General features: G+C 39.4%; 1 protein-coding gene across 2 annotated transcripts in view; it reads left to right on the top strand.

Annotated features, from left to right (window-relative positions):
- The first annotated feature begins 1,319 nt into the window (after window positions 1-1,319).
- LOC106868615 (attractin-like protein 1) overlaps window positions 1,320-17,000 on the top strand; it is an 82,385-nt gene continuing 66,704 nt past the window's right edge. Inside the window, exon 1 of one of the 2 annotated variants that reach the window (XM_089362916.1) lies at window positions 1,320-1,618. In XM_089362916.1, coding sequence (XP_089219042.1) covers window positions 1,362-1,618 — 257 coding nt within the window. In that variant the 5' untranslated portion in view covers window positions 1,320-1,361. The remainder of the gene's footprint in view (window positions 1,619-17,000) is intronic. The other variant, XM_089362915.1, reaches the window with a different exon arrangement.

Raw genomic sequence — 17,000 nt, 5'->3', positions numbered from 1 at the left:
GCTATCAACCACAATGGTAAATTAATTTCTTTGCTTGTTGCCCAATTTCTGTTGGCCTGTTATGTTTTCAGTGAAATGGTGGCTTATTAGACAATTTTTCGACTCTTATTTTTAGCAACACTGGTACCTTGTGTACTCTCAATTATAATTCAAATTAATTCTAAAATTTATGGATTTGTCCTTTATCAGCTTAAATGCTTGCTGGCCACATGTATTATTATTTATTTACTACTGCTCTTTTACTCTCTAATAATAATATCTATATAACTATTTATTTAAATATTTATTCAAATTAAATATTTTTATTCAGAGCATGATCTTCAAATGTTGGGCTGAGATCTTTGCTTGTGCTTGAGAAGACTCATCAGGCCCAGTGAGACCAGAATCGTGAAGGTTGCCAGTGTCATCCAAATGGCACCCGTACTGGTGGCACATTAAGAACACCCGTTACACTCTTGGAGTGGTTGGCGTTAGGAAAGGCATCCAGCCATAGAAAACAATGCCAAATTGGAACCTGGTGCAGCTCTCTGGCTTACAAATTCCAGTCAAACTGTCTAACCCATGCCAGCATGGAAAGCAGACACTAAATGATGATGATGATGATATATTTATATAGATATATCTTCAGATATATATATATATATATATTTATTCTTTTATTTGTTTCAGTCATTTGACTGCGGCCATGCTGGAGCACTGCCTTTAGTCGAGCAAATCGACCCCAGGACTTATTCTTTGTAAGTCTGGTACTTATTCTGTCGGTTTGTCTTGCCAAACCGCTAAGTTACGGAGACGTACACACCAGCATCGGTTGTCAAGCGATGTTGGGGGAACAAACATAGACACACACACACACACACATATATATATATATATATATATAGAGAGAGAGAGATGGGCTTCTTTCAGTTTCCACTCACAAGGCTTTGGTCGGCCCGAGGCTATGGTAGAAGACACTTGCCCAAGGTGTCATGCAGTGGGACTGAACCCGGAACAATGTGGTTGGTAAGCAAGCTACTTACCACATAGCTCTCTCTCTCTCTCTCTCTCTCTATATATATATATATATATATATATAGATAGATAGATACATAGATAGATAGATAAATATGGGTGTGGGTGTGTATCATGAATATATATATATATATATATATATATATTTATTTATTTATTTATATATATATTTTTTTATGTACATATATTTATTTATATACACAATCTTATGTAGGTATAGGTAAATAAATATTATAGAAAACGAATGCATACAACGGAATAGAGGTTGAGTGCTTTGGTAACGGAATAGGAATGTCTGTTGACATGCGCAACATCAACTGTCGAATCTAACCATAATAATAGTCAAGATGGCGGAAATTGCGATGTTTGTGGTTCAGACCAAGTCTAAATACAGGTTAACATGTCGTTCGTTGGAATATCTGCTGTGCCTAATCCTCTGCCATTTACTATTCCTCGTCTTGGTCGCCTCCAATAGTTCGTTATCGACATGTAGTCGCAAGCGCAACGACTCCAATTGCTACCAGGGCGAGTGTCGGAACGGAACCTGTCAGTGTTACATCGGCTGGACTGGCAATTACTGTGACCATTGTTTGGGGAGACAGAAGTAAGTGACAAACACCCTCACCGCATCCTCATCACACTCATATCTATTACCTCTCTTTCAAAGCACTTTTCAATTATATATCGCTATATATCTCTATGTAATTGCTAATTGATTGACCCTGTGTGTGTGTGCTTATCTAATTACTATTTATCGCACTGTCTATCTATTAGTCTCGTTAATTGTCTGTCTATCTTTCTATAAATCCATTTGTCTCTCTCTGAATATTTGTATTTTTCTCTCTCTCTCCTTCACAATATCCAGTTATATACGTACACAACACATCCTTTTGCTATATATATATATATATATATTCAGTTATATAAGGGCATTACTATACAATAATGCCTCACGCTTAGAGGGACTTCATAAGTCAAAACTACCAAAATTATATATATTTATGGAAAAATAAATGATGGGTTTTTTTCCTTATGAGGTTTTTTCACGCTGACTACTTGATAAATTCTTATAAAGATTTTATCCTTACATTATATTATATATATAAATATATATATATATATTTATTTATTTATATAAGGGCATTACTATACAAGAATGCCTCACGCTGTGAGGGACTCTAAGGTCAGACTACCAAAGTCCCTCTTAGCGTGAGGCATTCTTGTATAGTAATGCCCTTATATAAATAAATATATTTTGAGGAATAAATGATGGATTTTTTCCCCCCTTATGAAGTTTTTTTCACGCTAGCTACTTGATAAATTCTTGTAAAAGAATTCATCCTATTATTGAATTTATATATATATATTCACACATATTCACACTTCCCTATTTTAATGCCGTATCTTGTCTTACATTGGTTCGGTCACCTTTGGGAAAAATTCTTCCACCTCCGTCGTTTTCTTCCCCAGACGGTCGCATCAAGTCAAGAAGTCAAAAATGAGGGCTGACATCTGGCATTATTTCTCTCGTTTTCTTTCGTCTTCTATTTTTTTTTTAATTCCCACATTCGTAAACGAACCTTCGTAATGTTACTTGCACTCTACACAGCTGTGTTTTCTGTGATAAAGGAACTTATCAAAATTAACCAGGAAAACTCAAGAATTTCGATTCCTGTATATATATATATATATATATATATATATATATATATATATATATATATATATATATATATATTTGTGTGTGTGTGTATAATATAGTAAAGAGTGCGAAATGTATAACTCAAAAGCCTTCTCTTGTGTTTCCTTTATTTCACTCTCTTAGTTCCATCTTACTGGATGGAACCCTCCCACACAGACATTACGTAGTCACACGCAATGATAGCACCCCCCTCTCCCGAGGGCCCCAGGGACATAATTTCGAGCTGGCGCTTAGCATAGGATTTAGTTGGCTTTGAGTAGGTGGAGACCGAATCTCTTCCTGATTAGAAGGACTCCAGCAAAATATTACAGGTGACATTCTTGCAAGAATTGGTTTTGTCCTCTGTCGATACGTGAACCGAGGCACGTAGAACAGTATGTGTATGTATGTGCATTTCTGTGACTATGTATGTATTTGTATGTTTATAGTGTGTGTGTGTGTCTAATATATATATATATATATATATATATATATATATATATATATATATATTTATAGTGTGTGTGTAATTATCTCTACATTTACCAGTATCAGTTTTTTCTGAACCTTATCTATCTATCGTTTGTACGTGCACTAAATGTAAACGTAAGTAAACAATCGTAGAATGGAACCGCAATCACCCCAGAATGCCTGTGATCTTACCACTTGTCAATTAAACTGTTTGGACTGTGTTAGCTGTCATTTCTGTTTACACTGAACTTTTGCGATTTGTGTGATCAAGATGTGTGTGGTGAAATGTATTTTCTTTCAGTTTTCGTAGTTTATTAGATTGCTGGATTCTAGTGATAACGCTTGATGTTCTGATTTCAAATTCTATCGGAGTCAGCTTTTCTCTTCAACCTTTTAGAAGTCAATAAAATAAAGTACTGTCAAGTACCGGAATCGATTTTTTTTCTATTCCTTCTCACACACCGCACAAACCGGTGTGATCTCCATTCGCTTATCAGACGAATGACAATGTCAATGCCAAGAGTAAGTTGAAAAGCAGCAGTCTTGGTCTCGAAGCATTGTCACAGAGAAATCACCTTTTGGCCCAAGTGGCAAGTCTGCTTGACCGGATGGACCGATGTGATGCGTTTCACTTGGACTGATAAAGAATATGGGCGCGCACACACACACACACCTACATATTCTTTTCCTTGTTCCAGTCTGTCGGCAGTGAACATACTGGGGCAACACCATTGTGTGTGTGTGTGCATGTGTGTACGAGTGTGTATATGTAAATATATGTGTATCTAACTGTATATTTATGTGTATGCGAATGCTTGTGTATGAATAGATGCATGTGTTCGTAGATATCTATGTATGTGTATGTATATAATGCATAGTGTAAACCATTATGTCCAGCATTCTCTGATTTGGCAAAGGCCTTTGGCTGGTTACCACGTTTATTAATTGGGGTTCACTAAGAAAAAAGATGTAGATAAACGGTTTGTGTGGGCTGTACAAGCCTTTTACAAAGATGAAGTAGAGGGAATAAAGTCAGTAATGATTTCAGTGACGGGTGTAATGTAAAAGCAGGGTCCTTTAAGATTTAGTCTTTTCCTGTTCATCTTCGTTGTGCAGACCATAACAGAAGGATTTTAGATTAGCTGTCCATGGAAACTCCTATATGCTGCTAGTTTAGTCCTCATTGTTGAATTTTTATTGAAATTAGAGAGGAAATAATGGGCATGGAAGCTAAACCTAGAATTAAGAGGCCTCAAGGTAAACTTAGCAAAGACTAAACTGGAAAGATGGGGCTCTGGTATGATCAAGGAAATGACTTTGCTCAGTATGCAGAAAAAGAGTTGGTGTAAACCTCATATACTGCATCCTGTGTAAGCAATGGACATACAATGTGCAGTGGGGAAGGTCGGTTTCATATTTGACAGATGCATTGGAGCAATACATGCTGAGAGCACACCGGAAATAGATTCTCTTAAATGCTCAGATGACTCATAACTAGTTGTCGATAGCCTCTGTTGCTCAGGAGTCGTAATTTACACGGGAGGTGATTACTTTGAAAGTATTGTAGCTAAAGTTGGAATTGGTTGGGAAAAGTTCAGGGAGCCATTACCACTGCTGGTGACAACGGTCTGCAATACTGGATGGTAGAGACAAGGGCCTTGAGTGCAGAAGACTTGCAAAGATGATAAAGAAACGAAACTAGTGTGCTTCGGTGGATGTGTAATGCTGGTGTGCGTGAATGCCAGGGTAGAAATGAATTAAGAGAAATCAGGTGTAGGGTGCAAGAGAGCAGGGTGCATGTGTGTGTGTGTGGGGGGGGAATTGGCTGCATACAAAAGTGCTAAGTACTTTAAATTGGTGCAGTCTGTAGAAGAGGGAAACCTTGGGATGAAGTGGTGAAGGCTGATCTGAGGATGTTGCATCACATGCAGGAGATGAAAAAGGACTATCTTGATTGTCCATATTCTTTTAGTCATTTGACTGTGGCCATGCTGGAGCACCGCCTTTAGTTGAACAAATCAACCCCAGCACTTATTCTTTGTTAGCCTAGTACTTATTCTATCAGTCTCTTTTGCCGAACTGCTAAGTTATGGAGACGAAAACACACCAGCATTGGTTGTCAAGTGATGTTGGGGGGGACAAACACAGACACACACACACACACATGCATACATACATCATCATCATCATCGTTTAACGTCCGCTTTCCATGCTAGCATGGGTTGGACGATTTGACTGAGGACTGGTGAAACCAGATGGCTACACCAGGCTCCAATCTGATTTGGCAGAGTTTCTACAGCTGGATGCCCTTCCTAACGCCAACCACTCTGAGAGTGTAATGGGTGCTTTTACGTGCCACCGGCATAAAGGCCAGTCAGGTGGTACTGGCAACGGCCACGCTCAAAATGGTGTATTTTATGTGCCACCCGCACAAGAGCTAGTCCAGGGGCACTGGCAACGATCTCGCTCGAAAGTCCTTACACATGCTGCGGGCACAAGTGCCAGAAAGGCGACGCTGGGCACAGGTGCCATCCCGATTTTGCTTTCGCTTGCTCCAATAAGTCTTTGCAAGCTGAGTTTTGTGTCCAATGAAGGAGATGACGTTGGCATGGGTGCCAGTCGTCGAATTTAGTTCGGTTTCGATTTCACTTGCCTCAACAGGTCTTCGCAAGCAGAATTTCTTTCAGTTTCCATCTAGCAAATCCACTCACAAGGCTTTGGTCAGCCCGAGGCTATAGTAGGAGGCACTTGCCCAAGGTACCATGCAGTGGGACTGAACCCAGAACCATGTGGTTGGTAAGCAAGCTACATAGAACACAGCCACTCCTGTGCCTATATGTGGTGCTATAGATTACCTGTCCACTTATGGCAAAATGCACCTTCACGTGAATACTATCTTTAAGAAACAGTGACATGTGTATGTATATATATATATATATATATATATATATATATATGTATATATATATATATACATATATATGTATGTATTGCAGGCATTGCTGTGTGGTAAGAAGGTTGCTTCCCAACCACATGGTTCCAGGTTCAGTCCCACTGTGTGGCACCTTGAACAAGTGCCTTCTACTATAGCCTCAGACTGACCAAAGCCTTTGTGAGTTGATTTGGTAGATAGAAATTGAAAGAAGCCTGTTGTATATATATTTAGTAGAAGCAGAGATTCAAGCTGGCAGAAACATTAGCATGCTGGGCAAAATGCTTAGTTGTATTTCGTCTGCCATTACATTCTGAGTTCAAATTCCGCCAATACATGCACTTTACTTTTGATTTTCCTTAACTATGGTTTTCAGAAGCTCAATATTCACAGAACTTGGTCATCCAGTCCAAGCGGAATCTGATAGAAAAATTTCTGGCCAAGTCATCATTGGAACATATCTTACTTCATCCAGTAGGAATGGGAGCTCGTATTCCTTCTCCAAACTTCCATTCCAAAAGAACCTGGATTGCAAGCTCCAATTTCTGTAATGCACACACTGCCATACACTTCCACACACACACCTACCAATACACTGTTGCAACCTTTCCATGCATACGCACAAGCACACACATACGCATATAAACAAACACTATGCACACACACACACACACACACACACACAGAGGTCCCTATAAATACACAAACAAAGCATGCATTTTGAGAAATAGCACACACACACATGTCTACATTGTACACACTCACTCAGTGTGTGACCACACACTCTAATACATCTACAAACATGCACTCCCAACTAACGAGTGTATCCATTGCTCCCATATTTCACACACACACACACACACACACACACATACACATCCATGCAGCACACCCGTAACTGACATATACCCTCTACCCACTTCCAGTACACTTCACACCCACTGCTTTAACCCTTTAGCATTTCAATAAACCGACCACATCCACCGCAAGTATTCTGCCTGTTTTAAGTTCAAACTGACCAGATTCGGCCTCTCATACTTATCCTACAATGTCATTCTTAAAATATGCAATCACATCGTTGAAATTACTTTTATTTGTTTCACTCATTTGACTGCAGCCATGCTGAAGCACCGCTAAGTTATGGAGACGTAAACACAGCAACAGCGGTTGTAAAGCAATGGTGGTGGTGGGGACAAAGACCGACACACACACACACACGATGGGCTTTCTTCAGTTTCCGTCTACCAAATCCGCTCACAAGGTTTTGGTCGGTCTGAGGCTATAGTAGAAGACACTTGCCCAAGGTGCCACGCAGCGGGACTGAACCCGGAACTATGTGGTTGGTAAGCGAGCTTATTACCACACAGCCATGCCTGCACTTAAGCTACAAGATAATGTGTGATTAATTCCAAACGATGGGAATAAACAAGGATTACATTTGATGGAGGAGTTAGCTGATTGCTGAAGAGTTCGGACAACACAAATACATAAAATTGTGTAGCTGCCCTAAACGGTGCCCTCCACTGTCCACTCTCATACACAAGCACTCCCTCTTCTACCTGCTCAGCCATTGTGTCCCTTGCATGCCCTCTGCACTCTTTGTCCTCCTCCTCCTCCTGCATCTGTTTCCTTCCAGATATCATTCTTTTATCTTTTACTCATTTCAGTCGTTAGACTGTGGCCCCACTTTCGAGAATTTTAATCAAATGAATCAACCCTGGTTCTTATGATTTTTAACCCTGTTACTTACTTTATCGATATCTGTTGCTGAATCGCTAAGTCATGGTGATGTAAACATACTAACACCAGTTGTCAAGTGATGGTGGGGGGACAAACACACACACAGTGGGCTTCTTTCAGTTTTCATCTGCTAAATCCTCTCACATGACTTTGGTAGAAGACACTTAGGTGCCACACAGTGTGACTGAACCTGAAACCATATGGTTTGGAAGCAAGCTTCTTACCACACAGCCACACATTTTCTTAATTTTTGTTGTCTTTGTTTATCCTCCCTTTTGTAGAGCAAAAATCTTCTCACATCTGTGCATACATGGACACCCACTGTCCATGTACAAACAAGAAATGCAATTTAAATTGCACATGTACAATGCAGTATAAATGTATGATGATGGTTGCCAAAATATACCAACTCATGTGCATAACATCCATATCGTTCTGATGCAAATGTACACATGCTCTCCCTCTCTCTCTCACACACACACACATTCATATACAGACCCTGCATCCTCACATACACAGCTACCCATACTGTGAAAATACACTTAAGCCACACACACATACCCAACACAGATAATCACACACACAACCCCATGCAAAATGTGCACACATCGCCCACATACACCTATACATCTACCAACAAGCTAAAACAATGCATATTTGCACATCAAGACATGCACATATGCACCATGCTCACCCCTATAGACATCCATGCACCAATGTTACATACATTCACTCACTTTATGAAGCAGCAATCGCTCACCTTGCTAGATACTTTTTCTCTTTCCCCGCCCTCTTAATTTTAATTTTTTAATATTTCTTCTCTCTTTCCTTTTCGTTTTGATGAAGGATTCACGTTCGAAACGTTAGGCATTAAACGAACAATTTTACGATCATGGTACGTTATTTTGACTGTTTTTTTTTTTTTTGTTCTTAATGCATTTGTGTCTAAGATGTTCCTTCGTCGTTCCATGCATGAGAAGGTCGTATAGTTGACTTTTCATGACAAGAATTATCCGCCAGTGAGTGACAACCCTCACTTATTTATAAACACACACTCAAGCTCTGTCGTAACGCGCACACGCAAACACAGATACTCACAAAATCCATGTATACATGATGACAACTTGAATCGTGTGGTCGTAGTTTAAACGAAATACAGCTGGGATGAGTCAGTCAATGGATGGCTGTGTATCTGTCTCCTCCTCCATAGACTTAGTGTATGTGTGTGTATGTAATATATATATATATATATATAGTGATACAATGGTTGAAAACTGTATATTGAGACATGGCGCAATTATATAGCACGAGTGTGTGTGTGTGTGTATATGTGGTTGTTATTCAATAAAGTACTATTGTGTATATATTATTTAAGATGGAGATTTTGTCATGTGTAACAAGGAGAGAGGTGGGTGGGGACGACGTACTTTTTGTCTGTTTTGCTCCTGTTTTCCACCACCCTGTGTCTCTTGTTGCGGGATGGGATTGGTAGTGGTGAACATAGTGTGTGTCAGGGTGGAGTGTAGTGGCGGTGGTGTGTGTGTGCGTGTGTGTCTGAGACATGGTGGGGAGACACTAGGTAGGATGTAGATGATGGTGATGAAGAACGGCAGTGAGTATGGTGGTGGTGGTGGGTGGGGGGGGGGGCAAATGGTTAGAGGGGAATGGAAGTGTTGGGATTTGTATATTGCGACAGTGAGATGATTGTGTGACATCAGCAGCAGCAGCAATGACTGTGTCCCATGTTTTCCCATGATCATAACTTCTTCTTCTTCTTCTTCTTCCCCACCTGAGTTTGAGACAAATGTTTTATTCCCATAGTCAATCATACAGTAAAATCACATTTTAAATTTCTATATCATTCAAATACACAGAAACAGAAAAGGGGAAAAGGGTGGGGAGTAAGCAGCAGAAGATGGAAGGAGTGGGGGCCATGGACCCCCCCCCCCACCCAGAACAAATGGTGTGCTCATCCGCGCCCCGTGGTAATGACTGCGATGGTATAACCGTGGAAAATGACCAGTGTCACTCGCTGCAGCAGCCCCTCCACCTCGCATGGCCCTTCTACTATTACTCTACAACAGACTATAATACTACGACTACTATAAAAGAAGTTCACCATTTTTGTCTTTTTGCTACTTTTACTAGTGCCAACTACGTTCGTTTTTTGTTCATTCATTCATTCATTCATTCATGTGATAGCTTTTCATTCAAACGTCTACCAAAGAAGCAAGAGGAGTAGTAATAGGAGGAGGAGGAGAAGGGAAACGCAAAGTTGGGGGTGGGTGGGAGGGATAGAAAGGCTAGCTGTACGATTGTACGAAGAACCGACTTTAGTGGAATTTATGAGGATTATTATTATTGTTGTTGTTTTTGTTATAATCGCAGACGACATCGTCATAACTGTCATTATCATAATCCTTTTTCTTATTTGTGCAAATAATCCTATCTCTTTCCTCGCTCTCTTAGTGTCTCTCTAATATATTCCGTAATTAAGTAATGTGTCTCGTGTTTGTAGTGTGTGAATGTGTGTGTGTGTTTGCGTACAAACTCCTCTCTTTGAGTACCTTGTCCCCTTCTGTCTCACCTGTTTTTGTTTCGTATATCATCAGGGACGCTTTCTACATTTCATTCATGACAAACGAAACCGGTAGCCATACGAATCTTAGTTTTCCAATTGACTAACCATGCAACTCACTTTTCAAGGATGACATTTGCATTAGAAACCACACTTCCTTTTATTACCATCATTCTTGTTGTTCAACCCCAGGTCATCTGCGATCAGTCCCACCTATGACCGAAAATGTTCTAACCACGATTAGTCTGTCTTTTTTTTTTCTGTTTTGTACATCTAGTACTACATCCTCCAATGTATTTTCCTCACCTTTTTAAAGTCAGTGTGGTGTGATTTTAATGAGATTTCGCTGCTATTTTTAGCATTTGGATCGATCCCATAGAAACCCCGTCTTTGCCCTAAATGTGGACGTGCAGGTGATGGTGCCAGTGTGAATCATATTGTGAAATAGCAGAGTCTATAAGCTGTAATAATACTGTCGTGAAACTCCCCTCATCTTCAGTGATCCTCATCAGCTGCCGTGCATCATCTCCTCCTCCTCTTGATGAGCAATGTAGTGGTAGAGGTGGGGGTGGTGGTGACATCGGATGTTATCATTGCATTTCAAAGAAGGTGAGAGTTCTCACCAGAGTCAAATGAAACTCCCCTCTCACCATCACTGCTGCTGTTCGTAATGTTGTACAGCATGATTCAGTGACACCATGGCTATTATACAGCCACTGTTGTTGTTGGTGGTGTTGCTGTTCTACTTGAGTTAGTACCATATTACGACTACCTCTTCTTCCCTGATCTACATCCCTGCTCTTCTTTCCCACAAATACACCTGTCACTAATAACCATTAGCATTTTAACCACTGTCATCGTCATAACAACCACCACCACCACCACCACCACCACCAGTATTACCATTGATACCATTTAAGGTGGCAAGCTGACAGAGTTGTCTGCACGCTGAGCAAAATCCTGAGAGGTGTTTCAGTCACTTGACTGCGGCCATGCTGGAGCACCACCTTTAGTCGAACAAATCGACCCCAGAACTTATTCTTTGTAGGCCTAGTACTTATTCTATCGGTCTCTTTTGCCGAACCTCTAAGTTACAGGGATGTAAACACACCAGCATCGGTTGTCAAGTGGTGGTGGGGGGACAAACAGACACACACACATAGGACAGGCTTCTTTCAGTTTCCGTCTATCAAATCCACTCACAAGGCTTTGGTTGGCCTGAGACTATAGTAGAAGACACTTGCCCAAGGTGCCACACAGTGGGACTGAACCTGGAACTATGTAGTTGATAAGGATGCTACTTACCACACAGCCACTCCTGCACTGAGTTCAAATTCTGCCAAGGTCGGCTCTGCCTTTCATCCTTTTGCAGGATCAATAGAATAAGTACCAGTTGAACACTGGGGTTTCTCTCAGCACTGAAATTGCCGGCCTTCTGTCCAAATTTGAGCCGAATATCAGTGGCAGAGTCATCAGTGTGCCATGCAAAATGCTTAGAGGCATTTCGTCCATCTTCATGTTCTGAGTTCAAATTCCACCAAGGTCAACTTTGCCTTTCATTCTTTTTTTTTGGGGGGGGGGTTGATAAATTAAGCACCAGTTGCATACTGGGGTCGATCTAATCGACTAGCCCCCTCCCCCCCAAAAAAATTTCAGGCCTTGTGCCTAGAGTAGAAAAGAATTATGAACGCCCTGTGTTCTTATGTATATAATGTGGACTTCACTTTTTAGGACAAAAGGGTTTGAGTTGTCATGCGATGCTGTATTACAAACTCACATCACCAACACATACACCATACAGTCTCTTCAGCCACTACAAGTCCTCTAACTTCACAGCTTCACAACATCACACCACTGATACATATTCCATACACATTCACCAGTTTTCTTTACCCCCTTGACTGTCACTGATTCCAAAAGGCTCTCACAGTTTCATTACCCTTTGTCATCAGACTTTTACAATTTGCATTATTGAATTCTAGCTTTCTGAAATCTTCACGTAATCTTTCTCACTTTTGTCTCTTATATGTATTTCACTGGTTGTTTTAGTTATCTAATGTCTCTCGATTGGTTCAGTTTGTACAGAAATGTGACCTTTACCCTCACTCTTTGTGTGTCTTCTTCAATTATGTATGTTTGTGAAGATACAGTGTATTAACTATGACGGTGATGCTTATGATGTCCTTTATTTTAATTGTGTCTTCACCGGTTTTAAACGAACCAGGTCTACTAACTGAATATATATATATATATATCTTTATCAGTGTCCAAAGTATGTGATTACCCAATTAACTTATTCTAATTAAATTACTCTTCTATAAATCATGTGTATTGCTTGTGTATGGGAGTGCATGTACCAACACAATACATGACTTTGCTTTTCATTTCCTTGTTTCATACCATTTTTGCTCTGTTAAATACTACAAGAGTTAGTGTCTTTTTCATCCTGCTCCCATCACTGATGTCCTCAGGGGCCTTAACTTTAGACATATTGTTGTTAATAGTTTATTGAATACATATGCTGTATGTCATATCTTCTTTGATATATGTAAATATTGATATCTCTCTATGCTGTATCTGCAGCAATATCTGCCTGTGCTAGTGTCTGTGTTGAAATCTCTTTCTAATTTACTATTGATATCTATTGATATCTGTGTTGGTATTTGTCTTTGCTGGTGTCTGCATTGGTAAGTGAACATTCCGAAACTCTTCTCAAAGAGGGAATTTGTTCTGTGTTGCCTCAGCCCTGCCAAAAATCTCACAGATTTGGAGTCACCAGCAGCAAGCCATCATTTGCTTTGTGGAATTCATAGCAACTTTTGATGCTGTTGATTGCAGGCAGGGCTGTCCAGTTGAAACAAAAAACTTTGACTCCAACTCTTGTACTATTGCCACCTCTGACTCTGCTTCTGACTCCAACTTTGACTCCTCTTTATGTAATTAAGTGATTGTGGTCTACATATCTCATAAAGCATATACTTATGCTTGGACTTTGAGTCGGCGAATAAAGACATTGTGAGTTGGAATCAGAGTCGGTATAGTTTTACCGACTCCAACTCCAGCTACCTATTAATTGTTTCTAACTCCGACTCCACAGCCCTGCTTGAAGGGTTTAATTGAAGAAACCCGGTACTTTGTTTTTGTGTGTAATGAGCTCTCTTAACAGGTAAAATAGAGATGGCCAAGTTAAAACTATGAATATTATTAAGGCATGGCTGTGTGGTAAGAGGTTCTGGGTTCAGTCCCATTGTGTGGCACTACAGCGTTGCGTCAACCAAAGCCTTGTGAGTGGATTTGCGTGATGGAAACTGAAAGAAGCCTGTTGTGTGTGTGTGTGTGTGTGTGTGTGTGTTTGTCCTCCACTACTGCTTGACCAACCGGTGTTAGTTTATTTATATCCCCATAACTTAGTAGTTCAACAAAAGAGACTGACAGAGTAAGTACCAGGCTTTAAAAAAATTGCTGGGGTCAATTTGTTCAACTAAAAACTCTGCCACATGGTGCCCCAGCATGACCGCAGTTCTGATGACTGAAACATTCAAAAGAGATTATAAAGTAAATTATTTCCTATTAACCCTTTAGCAGTTAAACTGACCCTTTTAATCCAACAAAAATATTCTACTTGTTTCATGTTCAAGTCTGCTAGATCTGGCCTGTCACATACTCGACAATGTCATTCTAAAAATAAATTACCACATTCATTGAAATTTTGAAGCTATGAGATAATCCCGGATTAATTCAAAACTGTTTTATATTTAAGAGATGAAGAATTATTTACATTATTTACATTTGACAGATATTTGTCCTCATCTTGTTTGTTGTTAACACAACGTTTCGGCTGATATACCCTCCAGCCTTCATCAGGTGTCTTGGGTATATGGTGTAGTGGTTAAGAGCACAGGCTACTAACCCCAAGATTCTGAATTCAATTCCAAGCAATGATCTAAATAATAATTATAATAATAACAACAACATCGAAAAATACCTTAGGAATGAGAACCCAGGTTCGAAATTTCCCCAAGACACCTGATGAAGGTTGGAGGGTATATCAGCCGAAACACTGTGTTAACAACAAACAAGGACAAATATCCGTCAAATGGAAATAATGTAATTCAAAACTAAGTGCATAAATAAGCATTACATTTGCCAGAGTAATGTATGTGTCAGAGAGTTAACCACATAAAAGTAGAAAAATAATTGGAATACTTCAAACCACTCTAAGATAAAATCCTGTTATTCACTCTTATGTGATATACTCTTGAGAGTAAGTTAATCACTCTTATTTACTCTGCTTGTTATTATCAATATTTAAGTAGAAGGATGGTGGTGGTGGGGAACAAATATTATAATTGCTAAATATAACATTTGCTAAATGTGTAGGTAAACGCAAAATATCTATTGTCCATTGTTTCATAAATTATTCATAATTGACTTCACAATTATCACCATTGCCTGCCTTGCAGAATCATTTATGACATATGCTTGGGATTAAGGGAGATTTGGCTGTTATTTCTTATCAGTTTGACAAACATGTATGCTCCCTCATTGCCTGGAATTACTTATGTTCCAGCATACAGGTTAAATTATTCTGGCCAAAATTTGCATTCAGAAAAGCTTGGGGTTGACTCCTCTACCAACATGACTTAGGCACAGGAGTGGCTGTGTGGGAAATAGCCTGCTTATCAACCACATGGTTCCGGGTTCAGTCCCACTGCGTGGCACCTTGCATCCAGCTGTAGAAAACCATGCCAAATCAGACTGGAGTCTGGTGCAGCCTTCCAGCTTACCAGCCCTGGTCAAACTGTCCAACCCATGCCAGCATGGACAATGGATGCTAAATGATGATGATGATGATGTAGATTAGTGTCCTAATCAATGTGGAGGTTTGTACCGCTTTTGATTGATGCTATAGAACCAGGAGGTATAGGCCAGCCCAGTGGATTGTATGACCCATGGAAAGAAATACTGCTGATGATGATGGTAGTTGTGGCAGTTATTTTAAACCAGAGCACAAGGCCAGATTTTTAGATATGTTGAGGAAGAGATTAGTTGATAAGATTCCACAACATTATATAAAGATAAATTTAAACTTATTACCAGTTCAAATAAGCTTGAGGCATATCCGAACCTAAAACAAAGCCATTCGTTGTATTTTGTGATGGAGAAAAATTCTTGCTGTAGACCAGCGGTTCTCAAACATTTATTGTTTGTGGACACCTTTGATGCCCATTCTACTCTACTGGACCTCCATGTTAAAAAAAAAACAAAAAAGGAAAATCCTATTTTTATAATTAAATTTTATTAGGAATTGTATACAAAAAAAAAAAAATTAACATCTTATGTGTATTGTAGAAGTATAAAAGTATAACTAATTTATTCACATTATTTACATTTGACAGATATTTGTCCTCATCTTGTTTGTTGTTAACACAACGTTTCGGCTGATATACCCTCCAGCCTTCATCAGGTGTCTTGGGGGATATTTTGAACCTGGGTTCTCATTCTTAAGGTATTTTTCGCTGTTATTATTATTATTCAGGTCACTACCTGGAATCGAACTCGAAATCTTGTTGTTAGTAGCCTGCGCTCTTAACCACTACGCCATATGCCCACATTGTGATAACAACAAACAAGATGAGGACAAATATCCATCCAATCTAAAGAAAGTACATAATTCCTCATCTCTTAAATATAGAACTCTATTAACTAATTTATTGTTCATAAACTTCTGTGACAAAATCTTATGTGGACCCTTAAGGGCCATGTGCACTCCAGTTGAGTACCACTGCTGTAGACAAATAGGGGAAAATACACCAAGTCATTTAAGAGAGACCTGTCTCTTGTCAATTCCAGTGTCTAATGCTGAAGAGGAGTTAACTACTCCAAAATGTATGCATCCATCAACCTGGTGGGAGCTGCTCTTAGAAGTGTCTTGGTGTAATATTTACACCTATTTATCTACAGTGAGAAATTTTCTTCATCACAAAATACAGTGAATGGTGTTTTTTATTGGATTAGCTATGCCTCAAGCATATTTGAATTGATAGCAAGTTTATATTCGCACACAGAAACTGCTTAGCACTTCTGATCTGTATTATATAGAGAGTATTTTCTTGACCTTGGGACAATGGAGGGTAAATTTGACCGTGGTGCGACCTGAACTCTGAACTGTTGAGGACTATAAGGGACAAATGAACACAAAATGCAATGTTTTATGATAAGCTTATCTCTCACAATCTTATAGCTGTTGTTGTTGTTGTTGTAGTTGTTTCTTCCTTCTGTGCTCCTAGTTGCCAATCTGATCTTTTCTCTCAGCTTGGTGGTTGTTTGTGCTAAAATCAATTGCTTGCAGCATGTATTGTTGAAAAGCAGATGTTCTCACAGCTTGATGTTCCATGTGAAATCACTCAACAGTGAACTGAATATGATGCCTATCTATATGCATTTTTATATCTATACACTTATACACACACACACATGCATGTTCAAAAATACATTTGATCGTGTTGTGTTAGTTAGGCTTCAGTAAACTTGTGGCAAATTGGAGAAACTATTCAAATACAAAACCACAAGTCCAGCATTCT

This window comes from Octopus bimaculoides, chromosome 14 (genome assembly GCF_046866305.1).
Source record: "Octopus bimaculoides isolate indiv1 chromosome 14, ASM4686630v1, whole genome shotgun sequence".
Taxonomy (NCBI): domain Eukaryota; kingdom Metazoa; phylum Mollusca; class Cephalopoda; order Octopoda; family Octopodidae; genus Octopus; species Octopus bimaculoides.
This window is presented reverse-complemented; position numbering and strand designations above follow the sequence as displayed.